The sequence below is a fragment of the Pongo abelii genome, chromosome 19, assembly GCF_028885655.2.
Source record: "Pongo abelii isolate AG06213 chromosome 19, NHGRI_mPonAbe1-v2.0_pri, whole genome shotgun sequence".
NCBI classification, from domain to species: domain Eukaryota; kingdom Metazoa; phylum Chordata; class Mammalia; order Primates; family Hominidae; genus Pongo; species Pongo abelii.
The window spans coordinates 20,179,538-20,192,998 of NC_072004.2; the positions used below are offsets into that span (position 1 = coordinate 20,179,538).

The following is a 13,461-nucleotide window of genomic DNA, read 5'->3' on the forward strand; positions in this document are numbered from 1 at the left end:
TGCCCGCCTCAGACTCCCAAAGTGCTGGGATTACAGGCATGAGCCACTGCACCCGGCCTATGATTTTATTTTTTATTTTAATTTTTATTCTATTGTATTTATTTTTTTTTGAGACGGAGTCTTGCTCTGTTGCCCAGGCTGGATTGCCTTCGTGGCACCTCGGCTCACTGCAACCGCTATCTCCTGGGTTCAAGTGATTCTTGTACCTTAGCTTCTCTAGTAGCTGGGACTACAGGTGCCTGCCACCACACTTGGCTAATTTTTGTATTTTTAGTAGAGATGGGGTTTTGCCATGTTGGCCAGGCTGGTCTCGAACTCCTGACCTCAAGTGATCCACCTGCCTTGGGCTCCTAAAATTCTGGGATTACAGACACGAGCCACCATACCCAGCCTGAATGTATATGATTTTAGAAGGTATGTATCACGGAGCATTTGCACAGAGTGAATAGAAAAAAAGTCCCCATATCACTGCATTTTAAGACAGGTACTTATTGTAGAATAAACCTTCTTTTTGTTTGTTTGTTTTTTGAGATGGAGTCTTGCTCCATTGCCCAGTCTGGAGTGCAGTGGCGTGATCTTGGCTCACTGCAACCTCCATCACCCGGGTTCAAGCAGTTCTCCTGCCTCAGCCCCCAGAGTAGCTGGGATTGCAGGCACACACCACCATGCCCAACTAATTATTACTTTTTTTATTTTTTATTTTTGAGTCAGTCTCACTCTGTCATCCAGGCTGGAGTGCAGTAGCACGATCTCGGCTCACTGCAACCTCCACTTCCTGGGTTCAAGCGATTCACCTGCCTCAGCCTCCCGAGTATCTGGGATTACTGGCACCCGCCACCACGCCTGGCTAATTTTTGTATTTTTAGTAGAGACGAGGCTTCACCATGTTGGCCATGCTGGTCTTGAACTCTTGACCTCAGGTGATCCACCTTCCTCAGCCTCCCAAAGTGTTGGGATTACAGGCGTGAGCCACCGTGCCCAGCCCAGAATAAACTTTCTAAGATAGTTTTTCAATAAAGGCAAACGTAAAACATTTAAAAACGAGGCAGGGTGTGGTGGCTCACACCTGTAATCCCAGCACTTTGGGAGGCCAAGGTGGGCAGATCACCTGAGGTTGGGAGTTCGAGAGCAGCCTGACCAACATGGAAAAACCCCGTCTCTACTAACAATACAAAATTAGCCGGGTGTGATGACACATGCCTATAATCCCAGCTACTCAGGAGTCTGAGGCAGGAGAATTGCTTGAACCCGGGAGGCGGAGGTTGCGGTGAGCCAAGATCGTGCCATTGCACTCCAGCCTGGGCAACAAGAGCAAAACTCCATCTCAAAAAAAAAAAAAAGATTAAAAACCCAACCCGAAGCAACCTCAGGAGCCTACCCCATTGTAAACACTATGACAGGCAGCTGGTGAGGGGAGCAGGCTTGCCTTCTGAATCTTCAGGAAAGGGCCCATCTTCTCTACCAGCCTTGCTTGATGGGCCTCCAGACTTACTTTCCTGTTCTTTTGGGCAAGTAATGCTTTAAACAATTTTTCATACTGAATTTTCCTTACACTTTTCTGGTGATCGTTACAAAGGTGGTGAAGGTTTTCTGTTTTCTCCAATTTCCAGGCTGGTGCAGTTTGTCTTGATATCTTTTTTTTCCCCGCAGGTCTCAGTCCTGTTGCCTGGGCTGGGGTGCAGTGATGTGATCACTGCTCGCTACCAGGAGGTAGCCGTGACCTCCTGGGTTCAAGTGATCCTCCTACCTTAGCTTCCAGAGTAACTAGGGACTACAGGCATGCATCACCATACCTGACTAGTTTTTTGTATTTTTAGTAGAAATAGAGTCTCACCATGTTGCCAAGGCCGTTTTCAAACACCTGGGCTCAAGTGATACTCCTGCCTCGGCCTCCCAAAGTGCTGGGTTTACAGGTATGAGCCACCACACCCAGCTGACTTGTTATCTTAAGATTGGGCTTTGCCATGCCTGTTAAACTTCAAGAAGATATGATCTGCTCTGATATAATTTTTAAAGACTCTTCTGTATTATTATCTTTGCTATGTTATGACTATTTTTTATTTATTTATTTTTTTGAGATGGAGTCTCACTCTGTCGCCCAGGCTGGAGTGCAGTGGCATGATCTCAGCTCACTGCAACCTCCACCTCCTGGGTTCAAGTGATTCTCCTGCCTCAGCCTCCCTAGTAGCTGAGATTACAGGCACATGCCACCACACTTGGCTAATTTTTGTATTTTTAGTAGAGACGGGGTTTCACCATGTTGGCCAGGCTGGTCTCGAACTCCTGACCTCAGGTGATCCACCTGCCTCAGCCTCCCAAAGTGCTGGGATTACAGCTGTGAGCCATCGCACCTGGCCAAGACTTTAAATTGATGTGAAAATGAGGCATCTCACAGTACTAAAAAAAAAAATTTTTTTTTTGAAAAATACAAGTTTTTTTGATGGTAGAGCAATTTTGTCTTTTTTTTTTTGAAACCAAGTCTGCCCCTTTCACCCAGGCCGGAGTGAAGTGGTGCGATCTCGGCTCACTGCAACCTCCGTCCCCCCAGGTTCAAGCGAATTCTCCTACCTCAGCCTCCCAAGTAGCTGGGATTATGGGCACGTGCCACCATGCCTGGCTAATTTTTGTGTTTTTAGTAGAGATGAGGTTTCACCATGTTGGCCAGGCTGGTCTCCAACTCCTGACCTCAGGTGATCCACCCACCTCGGCCTCCCAAAGTGCTGGGATTACAGGCGTGAGCCACTGTGTCCGGCCTTATTTTTTATTTTTTTGAGGCAAGATCTCACTCTGTCACCCAGACTGGAATGCAGTGGCTCAATCTCAGCTCACTTGCAGCCTTGACCTTCTGCACTGAAGCGATTCTCCCACCTTAGCCTCCTGAGTATCTGGGACTACAGATGTGCGCCACCATGCCTGGCTAATTTTTGTTTTGTAGAGACGGGGTTTTGCCATGTTCCCCAGGCTGATCTCAAACTCCTGAGCTTAAGCAGTTTGTCAGCCTTGGCCTTCAAAGTGCTGGAATTATAGGCGTGAGCCACTGTGTCTGGCCATGAGAGCAATTTTTTTTTTTTTTTTTTTTTTTTGAGACAGAGTCTTGCTCTGTCACCCAGGCTGGAGTGCAGTGGCAAGATCTTGGCTCACTGCAACCTCTGCCTCCTGGATTCAAGCGATTCTTCTGCCTCAGCCTCCCAAGTAGCTGGGACTACAGGCGCACGCCAACACGCCCAGCTAATTTTTGTATTTTTAGTAAAGATGGGGTTTCATCATATTGGTCAGGCTGGTGTTGAACTCCTGACTTTGTGATCCGCCCGCCTCACCCTCCCAAAGTGTTGGGATTACAGGCGTAAGCCACAGTGCCCGGCTGGAGAGCAATTTTTTAATAGTAACTTATTGTGTATAGTATTTTATGTAGTACCTATTTCATACAGTGCAACTTGTTTTTAAACTATTTATAGGCTGGGTGCAGTGGCTTATGCCTGTATTCCCAGCACTTTGGGAGGCTGAGGCAGGAGGATTACTTGAGGTCAGGAGTTTGAGACCAACCTGGCCAATATGATGAAACCCCTTCTCTAGTAAAATTACAGAATTATCTAGGCGTGGTGGCATGCACCTGTATTCCCAACTAATTTCAAGGCTGAAGTGAGAGGATTGCTTCAGCCTACGAGTTCAAGGCTGCAGTTAGCTATGGTCATGCCACTGCACTCCAGCCTGGGTGACAGAATGGGATCCCATCTTAAAAAAAAACAAAAACAAAACTATTTATTGCTTGTGTCTGCTTTATTTTCAAAGGTCTAACTCATCTTATTACTATGGATTTACACCAGAAGGAAATTCAGGGCTTCTTCAATATTCCTGTTGACAATTTAAGAGCATCTCCCTTCTTATTACAGTATATTCAAGAAGAGGTGAGCTAGCTCAAACTTTTTTATTTTAACATTCTGATTAAGGTTGAAAGATGTATTTCCGTTTCCTTAGGATACCCCTAAAGGATTAAAACTTCATGTATTCTACTTAAAGTACCATTATACTTTATAGCTATAATCCAACGCATTTTAGAATTCTGAATCTGCAGTTTGTTTCTTTAGTTAAGCTCTTAAAATTGCTTTTTCTTTTGGACCTCAAGTACCTAGAATTGGACTAGATATGATTGTAATGAGTAATTCACTCTCATTACTAGTCTGTGCTTGATCCTGGTTCCGTTTTATGTATCCATCTATCCATCCTGTCTCTCTGTCCATCCAGTTATAATAGTCAGCATCCATGATCCCCCCCCAGCAAGAAAACGAGAGTCATCATCATAACTTAGAGCTGCTCATGGGCTCCTTCTCTGTCCTATCCTCCCGCCTCCTTCCACCCTAGGGAACCACTGTTCTGAAGCGGTGTTGAATCTGTCAAATGCTTTTTCTGTATCAGTGGAGATGATCTTTTTTTTCCTTCATTCTATTAATGTGGTTTATTACCACCCTTGCATCCTGGGATAAATCAGACTTTTAATTTTAATATGGCTATATTTGTTTTTCTTTGATATGAGTTAGCACTTTTGTGACTTACTATTTAAGAAAGCTTTTAAAATGTTAATTTATACTGCACTTAGCTATTTTGCTTTTAGCTGTTTTTCTTTCTTTCTTTTTTGGGGATGGAGTCACTCCCAGGCTGGAGTGTAATGGCGCAATTTCGGCCCACTGAAACCTCCACCTCCTGGGTTCAAGCACTTCTCCTGCCTCAGCCTCCCAAGTAGCTGGGATTACAGGCATGCACCAACACGCCTGGCTAATTTTTTGTATCTTTAGTAGAGATGGGGTTTCACCATGTTGGCCAGGCTGATCTCGAACGCTGACGTTGTGATCCGCCCGCCTCGGCCTCCCAAAGTGCTGGGATTGCAGGCATGAGTCACCGCCCCTGGCCTTAGCTGTTTTTCTTATATAAATTATTTCTCTCTTCAATAACTTTTCTAGATAACTTCTTTTTACAGTACTATATTTAAAAGAAGATAACTTCTTTTTACAGTACTGTATTTAAAAGATGGCAGTTTATAGGTTTCTGAGGAACTTCTTTCTGGTAAGAGTACAGGGCTTCCCCATTCTCCAGCAATTGATATAAGTCCTTACAGAGAAAATGAATTTAACTATTTTTGAAAGAGAAAAATGTAAAATATTCTGCTTTTTTTTTTCTTTAAAGTTACACACAAGAAACATAAAAACTCTAGGCCAGGTGCAGTGGCTCACACCTATAATCCCAGCACTTTGGGAGTCTGAGGCAGGTGGATCACTTGAGGTCAGGAGTTCAGACCAGCCTAGCCAACATGGTGAAACCCCATCTCTACTAAAAATACATAATTAGCTGGATGTGGTGGCGTGTGCCTGTAATCCCAGTTACTTGGGAGGCTGAGGCAGGAGAATTGCTTGAACCTGGGAGGTGGAGGTTACAGTGAGCCAGGATTGTGCCACGGCACTCCTGCCTGGGTGACAGAGCGAGACTGTCTCAAAAAAAACAAAAAAGAAAACAAAAATACTCTAACAAATTCAAAAAATAATAGAGACTTTAATTTTACCTGAAAAATTTTTTGTTGTTTTTTGAGACAGGGTCTTTCTCTGTCACCCAGGTTGGAGTGCTGTAGTGCCATGATAGCTCACTGCAACCTTGAACTCCTGGGCTCAAGAGATTTCTCCCACCTCAGCCTCCTGAGTAGCTGAGACTAGAGGTGTGCCACCGCACCTAGCTAATTTTTAAAAAATATTTCCAGAGTCAGAATCTTGCTATGTTACCCAGGCTGGTCTCAAACTCCTGGCCTCAAGCAATCCTCCTGCCTCAGCCTCCCAAAGCAGTGTGATTACGGGTGTGAGCCACTGTGCCTGGCCTAATGTTACCTGAATATTATTCTCAGTTGAGAGAGAAGGTGAGATAAAATTGGCAAATGTCTTGATAGGGAAGGATGAAGAGGTTTAGGCAGAGAGAGAGTGATAGGGTGAGCATTGAATGTGTTTCAGTTAGCAACCATCCGCATGGAGAAACCTGTCATTTTGGAAGAAATAGAGCAGTCGCTATAGACTTATATGGGTTGCTGTCGATATCTTGTGGTTTTAGGGGATGTTTCCATTCAAGACACAGGCATGTTGTGTGCCAATGTCTCAAGGCACAAATGGCGATTGCACCTCTTAAGGGATGCCCGGTGGGTGAGCCTAAAGAACGAAGGCTGGGGCACCCTTGTGCTGGTTGCAGGGTCAGGCTGGAAGCCTAACGCTAGTCATTGTCTGTAGTGCAGGCTTCTACCTCAGGATGACACTGCCTTCTACTTGAAAAAAATCCCCATTTTAGTTTCATTGTTGAGAAGAAGTCAGGGCTGGGTGTGGTGGCCCACACCTATAATCCCAGCACTTTGAGAGGCTGAGGAGGTTGGATGAGTTTAGTCAAGGAGTTCAAGACCATCCTCGGCAATATGGCAAAATCCTGTCTCTACAAAAAATACAAAAATTAACCAGGTGTGGTGGTGCATGCCTGTGGTCCCAGCTACTCGAGAGGATGAGAAGTGGGAGGATTGCTTGAGCCTGGGAGGTTGAAGTTGCCCGGGTGGTCGAGGCTGCATTGAGCCGTGATCTGGGCAACAGAGTGAGATTCCGTCTCAAAAAAAAAAAAAAAAAAAATTAATATGTGGGAACTCAGTGTTAAAAAGGAATTTTTGTGTATTGCTTTTTTCTTTTTTTTAGAGACAGAGTCTCTCTCTGTCACTCAGGCTGGAGTGCGATTTTGGCTTACTGCAGCCTCTGCCTCCTGGGTTCAAGCAAGCATATCTGGCTAATTTTTGTTTCTTGTTTTTTTTTTGAGACGGAGTTTCGCTCTTGTTACCCAGGCTGGAGTGCAATGGCACGATCTCGGCTCACAGCAACCTCCGCCTCCCAGGTTCAAGCGATTCTCCTGCCTCAGCCTCCCGAGTAGCTGGGATTATAGGCATGGGCCACCATACCTGGCTAATTTTGTATTTTTAGTAGAAAGGGGGTTTCTCCATGTTGGTCAGGCTGGTCTTGAACTCCCAACCTCAGGTTATCCACTCGCCTCAACCTCCCAGAGTACTGGGATTACAAGCGTGAAAGCACCGTGCCCGGCTTGGTAATTTTTCATTTTAATGAAAAATTTTAATGAAAAGAATCATAGTAATTCTTTCTGGAGACATTTTAAATGGGTTCAAACAATTCTTCTGGGTTCAAACAATTCTCCGGCCTCAGCCTCCTGAGTGGCTGGATTATAGGTGTGCACCACCACGTAATATTTTTTTGCATCTTTAGTAGCAAAGGGGTTTCACCATGCTGGCCAGGCTGGTCTTGGCTCCGATGTTCTGCCCACCTTGGCCTCCCAAAGTGCTGGGATTATGGGCATGAGCCACTGCGCCTGGCCATCTTTGGGAATTTTTTTTAATCTGTTAAGTATTTCATCCCTTCTATTTCTTTTATTATTTTCCTTTGGGAATTATTAGGTCCTGAAAATTTTGGATCTACTCTCTATAACTTTTAAAAACTTATTTTACTTTTTGCATACTTATATATAGCATTCTGGGGAAATTCCTTGGCTTGATCTTCCCTGGTTTGTTCTTAAAGTTGTGTTTATTCTGCTGTTAAGCCAGCCAGCTACTGGGTTTCTTTAGACCATAATAACTTCCTCCTCCTAGATTTATTTTTGGTTCTTTTTCTAATAACTTGTTCTTTCTTGTTGTATATAATTTCCCATTTTAACCTCCGTAGAGACAATAGACTTGTTTTTGTTAGAGTCCTTTCTTTTAGGTCCTTTAATTGTTATTAACTGTTTTCTTGGTTCTATCTTTTCTTGGCTGGGTTTGGTAATGTTTGATGATGTTTGATGAGACGAGGAAGTACATGAAAAAGTTTAGAAAGACTGCCAGCAAAAATAATGAAAGTGCCCAAATGGAAATATATTTTACTGCCTTACTTCCCGAGAGTGTTGGACAAATTAGGCTTTCCTGTAGATACAGCTGAGCCATGTGATTATGCCGGAGGCAACTGTACTAAATTATTCAAATTAATCATTTTTTTGTTCATTTGCTAAGTAGTTATTGTTTAGTGCTTGTTGTATGGTAGGCATTGTTTTATACATGGTGCTAGGTGTTATTAACGGCTCATATTAAAATTCATTGGTGTAATTGTGAGAAAAAAGCAATGAGAATATAGTTAATATATTTTTTAAAAATAGTGCTGGGCCGATTATCCTTTAACAAATTGGTTGCTTCAACATGTTATGACTGCGATATGTTAAATAGCCATTTGTTTGGACTGCAGTAATTTGGAATTTGACAGTCAGCTTGTATTCAGATTGAATTGGATATCCTTGTACTTTGAAATTACATGTAATTAGGATTCTTGTTGACGAGATATATAGAAACATCTTTATACTGCATCATTAGTATTTGCTGGCAGAGATAAGAGCTAATCACCAATTATTCCTATTTTTTTCCTAAAAGAAGTCTGTGTGGCTCACAAGTTAGTAATACTTTTTCATAGGCAGGTTCCTTTCTTCATTTTCCAAAGGAGAATTTTACTTTGAACTTTTTCTTTTTTTGGAAAACTTTCAACTAGCCAAGCATTTTTGGGTCTGTTGGAATTTTCCTTTTTGTTGACATGCAGTAATACCTGACTTCTTGTCTGTCACAGATCCCAGATTACAGGAATGCAGTAATCGTGGCCAAGTCTCCAGCCTCGGCGAAGAGGTAGGTGGGAATCTCACAACCTCTTTCTGGATCTACTTCTAAGGATTGTATCCGTGATGAGTTCCAGGCATTCTAATTTGAACTTCAGTGGTTCCCAGCGATATCTCTTATTTTTCTTCCATGGACAGGTATCAACTCCATTTATTAAGTAAACATTTTAATTTCCTCTCTTTTTTTTCCAATCCCACTGTATGATTGCCAGACATACTTCTTTTTTTAAGTTATCTTCTACTTACACTTTCTTTTATTTCTTTTTATTATTATTATTATTTATTTTATTTTATTTCTTTATTTTTTGAGATGGAGTTTTGCTCTTTTTGCCCAAGCTGGAGTGCAGTGGCGCGATCTCGGCTCACCACGACCTCCACCTCCTGGGTTCAAGCAATTCTCCTGCCTCAGCCTTCCAAGTAGCTGGGATTACAGGCATGCACCACCACGCCTGGCTAATTTTTGTATTTTTAGTAGAGATTTCACCATGTTGGCCAGGCTGGTCTCAAACTCCTGACTTCAGGTGATCCACCTGCCTCAGCCTCCCAAGGTGCTGGGATTACAGGTGTGAGCCACCACACCGGGCCTTATTTTTATTTTTCATAGTAGAAACAGAGTTTCGCCATGTTGTCCAGGCCGGTCTTGAACTACTGAGGCTCAAACGATCCACCCACCCACCTTAGCCTCCCAAAGTGCTGGGATTACAGGCATGAGCCACTGCGCCTGACCTCAATCATATTTCTTGACCAAAGCAATCCAGTTCTGGGGAATACGATCTAGTGTTTTCCCCAGACCCAGATTGACAATCACATGTCAATCTTCGAGTCTGGTGTTTACAGTACTGGCGAATATTTACAGTACTAGCAGACAACTTTGTAGTTATTTACTGCCCCTTATTTGGGGAACTCAGAAATTGATTAACAGAATTTTATCCAGCTGAGAGGCCAGTTATTTGTATACGTTAAAGGTGACATTTTACAAAATTGACACAACCTGAGGTATACCAAAGGGGCAGCCTTGAGAGTCAGTAGAGTGAGTTACATGTAACCTGGAGTAACTGATGTGTCACTAATGCATACTTAAAATTGTATATCGGTTGAGAGGATTTCATATACCAGTGTTTTGTGGAGAAGCCACTCCACTGGAGAGGGAAAGAAAATCAGTTGTAGGAATAAAGCCTTTTTCCTAAAAAAGCCCTTTTAAAGTTATTTTCCAGTTGAATACTTTTGATCACTGCATTGTTGTTGAGTCCTGTGGAATGAAAGAAAGTGTAGGGTGCCTCTGCCCTGGGCCCGTAGGCTGGCAGTATTGAAGGATGGAGGAGAACCTGCACACAGTAAGCCATTGATTTCAAAAGTATTTCACATAGGTCATTGATGTTATAAATTAAGAATAGCACTTTAATATGTAGACTTAGTATATTAAATAAAATAAATTGGCATTTGAGATAAAACCATTACATGGCTGTGTTCTTATGGCTGACTTTCCCAACCCAGCCAGGCCTGTGTTCACCCATGTGTCCTTCAAGAAGTTGTATCACCTGGTCTCCTCTTGTCCATTTGATTAAATTGTAAGAAACAGACTGAATTTTAGAATGTAAACATTTCAAATAGCTTTTCCAAACGTTTCTTCAAAGGCTGAATTAATTTTACTTAATACTTTTTCTCTGATATACATGCTTTAAAAAAAAATTTAGGTGAAAAATCACATAATATACAATCATTTTAAAGTATAGAATTCACTGGCATTTAGTGCATTCACAGTGTTGTGTAACCACCACCTGTCTCTATTTTCAGAACATTTTCATCATCCCAGAAGAACATCTAGTACCCATTCAGCAATCATCCTTATCCCTTCACCTTCTGTCCCTTGACAGCCACACAGTATGTGGCCCTTTGTGTCTGGTTTCCTTCACTTAGCAGTTTCAAGTTTCATCTATGGTGTAGCATGTAGTATCTCAGTGTTTTGTTGTCGTTGTTATTGTTCAAGACAAAATCTTACTCTGTTGCCGAGGCTAGAGTGCAGTGGCACGATCTCAGCTCACTGCAGCCTCCGCCTCCTGGGTTCAAGCAATTCTCCTGCCTCAGCCTCCCAGGTAGCTGGAATTACAGGCGCATGCCACCACACCTGGGTAATTTTTGTATTTCTAGTAGAGATGAGGTTTCACCGTGTTGGTCAGGCTGGTCTTGAACTCCTGACCTTGTGATCTGCCTGCCTCGGCCTCCCAAAGTGCTGGGATTACAGGCGTGAGCCACCGCCCTTGGCCAGTACCTCAGTCCTTTTGATGGCTGAGTAATATTGCATTGTATGTGTATACTAGTTTGTTTATCCATTCATCTGTTGATGGACACTTTTTTTTTTTTACCGTTTGGCTATTATGAATAGTACTCCTATGATCATTCATGGATTAGTTTTTGTGTTGGCATAAGTTTTCATTTTTCATTTCTTGTGGATATATATTAGGATTGGAATTGCTGGGTCATATGGCAGTTTCGTTTATGTTTTGAGGAACTGTCAGTCTCTTTTCCACTGCAGCTGCCCATTTTACATTCCCACCAGCAGAGTATGAAGGTTCCAACTTCTCCACATCCTCACCAACACTTAATTCTCTGATTTTTTCGTTATAATCATCCTAGTGGGTGTGAAATTGTACCCTATCATGGTTTTCATTTGCATTTCCCTAATGATTGATGACGTTGAGTATCTTTTTTTTTTTTTAATGAGACAGGGTCTCAGTATGTTGCCCAGGCTGGGCTCAAACTCTTGGGCTCAATCAATCCTTCTGCCTCAGCCTGTTGAGTGTGTGTGTGTGTATATATATATATTTTTTGTTTGTTTGTTTTTTGTTTTTTTTTGAGACAGAGTCTTGCTCTGTCACCCGGGCTGGAGTGCAGTGGCACGATCTCGGCTCACTGCAACCTCCGCCTCCCAGGTTTAAGCGATTCTCCTGCCTCAGCCTCCTGAGTAGCTGGGATTACAGGCATGCGCCACCATGCCTAGCTGTTGAGTATATTTTTATGTGCTTTTTGGCCATTTGTATATATTTGGAGAAATGCCTGTTCACACCCTTTGCCCATTTAATAATTGGGTTGTCTTTTTGTTGAGTTGTAAGCACTCTTTATATATTCTACATACTAAACCTTGTTAGATACATGATTTGCAGATATTTTCTCTCTTTCTGAAGATTGTCTTTTCACTGTCTTGATGGTGTTCTTTCACACAAAAAGGTTTCAATACTGGTAAAGTTCAATTTATCTTTTTTTTTTTTTTTTTTTTTTTTTGAGACAGAGTCTCAGTCTGTTGCCCAGGCTGGAGTGCAGTGTCTCGGCTCACTGCAACCTCTGCCTCCCAGGTACAAGTGAGTCTCCTGCCTCAGCCTCCTGAGTAGCTGGGATTACAGGTGCCTGCCACCACACCCGGCTAATTTTTTGTATTTTTTAGTAGAGATGGAGTTTCACCATGTTGGCCAGCCTGGTCTCGAACTCTTGACCTCGTGATCCGCCTGCCTTGGCCTCCCAAATCAATTTATCTTTTTTGTTTGTTATTGCCTCTGCTTCTGATGTCATGTCTAAGAATCCATTGGCCAGGTGCAGTGGCTCACTTCTGTAATCTCAGCACTTTGGGAGGCTGAGGCAGGAGGATCACTTGAGCCCAGGAATTTGAGACCAGCCAGGGTAATATAGTGAGACCTCGTTTTTAAGGGAAAAAAAAAAAAACATGAACTGGATGTGGTGGCATTTGTCTGTGATTCTAGCTACTTGGGTGGCTGAGGTGGGAGGACTGCTTGAGCCCAAGAGGTCAAGGCTACAGTGAGCCGTGATTGCACCACTGCCTTCTAGTCTAATTGACAGAGCCAGATCCTGTCTCAAAAAAAAAAAAAAAAAAACAGTCCATTGCCAAATCCGAGGTCATGAAATTTACCCCTGTATTATCTTCTAATGGTTTTAGCTTTTGCTCTTATATTTAGGTATCTGATCTTTTTTTTTGAGACAGAGTCTTGCTCTGTTGCCCAGGCTGGAGTACAGTGGCATGATCTTGGCCCATTGCAACCTCCGCCTCCTGAGTTCAAGTGATTCTCCTGTCTCAGCCTCTTCAGTAGCTGGGATTACAGGCATGCGCCACCACACCTGGCTAATTTTTGTATTTTTAGTAGAGACAGGGTTTCACCATGTTCGTCAGGCTGGTCTCGAACTCCTGACCTCAAGTGATCTGCCTGCCTTGACCTCCCAAAATGCTGAGATTACAGGCGTGAGCCACCGTGCCTGGCTGTTCTTTGATCATTTTGAGTTAATATGTGTATATGGAGTAAGATGGGCATCCAACTTCATCCTGAGCATGTGGAGATGCAGTTATTCCAGCACCATTTGTTGAAAGACTAACTTTTTTCCATTGTATTGCCTTTGCTCTTTCATCAAAGATCAGTTGACAATATTTATGTAGGTCTTTCTGAGCTCCCTGTTTTGTTCCATTTATATATTTGTCTGTTCTTTCACCAATCCCACAGTGTCTTGATATTATAGCTTTTTTTTTTTTTTTTTAAGACTGAGTCTGTTACCTAGGCTGGAGTACAATTGCTTGATCTCAGCTCACTGCAGCCTCCACTTCTTCGGTTCAAGTGTTTCTTGTGCCTCAGCCTTCCGAGTAGCTGGGCTTACAGATGTGCACCACTATGCCTGGCTAATTTTTGTGTTTTTAGTAGAGACGGGGTTTCGCCATGTTGGCCAGACTGGTCTCCAACTCCTGACCTCAAGTGATCCTCC

At 42.9% G+C, this 13,461-nt stretch overlaps 1 protein-coding gene across 15 annotated transcripts in view; it reads left to right on the forward strand.

Annotated features, from left to right (window-relative positions):
• PRPSAP2 (phosphoribosyl pyrophosphate synthetase associated protein 2) overlaps positions 1-13,461 on the forward strand; it is a 75,432-nt gene that overhangs the window by 23,760 nt on the left and 38,211 nt on the right. For all 15 annotated transcript variants that reach the window (XM_063717923.1, XM_054535271.2, XM_009251375.3 and 12 more), the window contains 2 exon segments: positions 3,790-3,905; positions 8,658-8,713. In XM_063717923.1, the coding sequence (XP_063573993.1) occupies positions 3,790-3,905; positions 8,658-8,713 (172 nt within the window).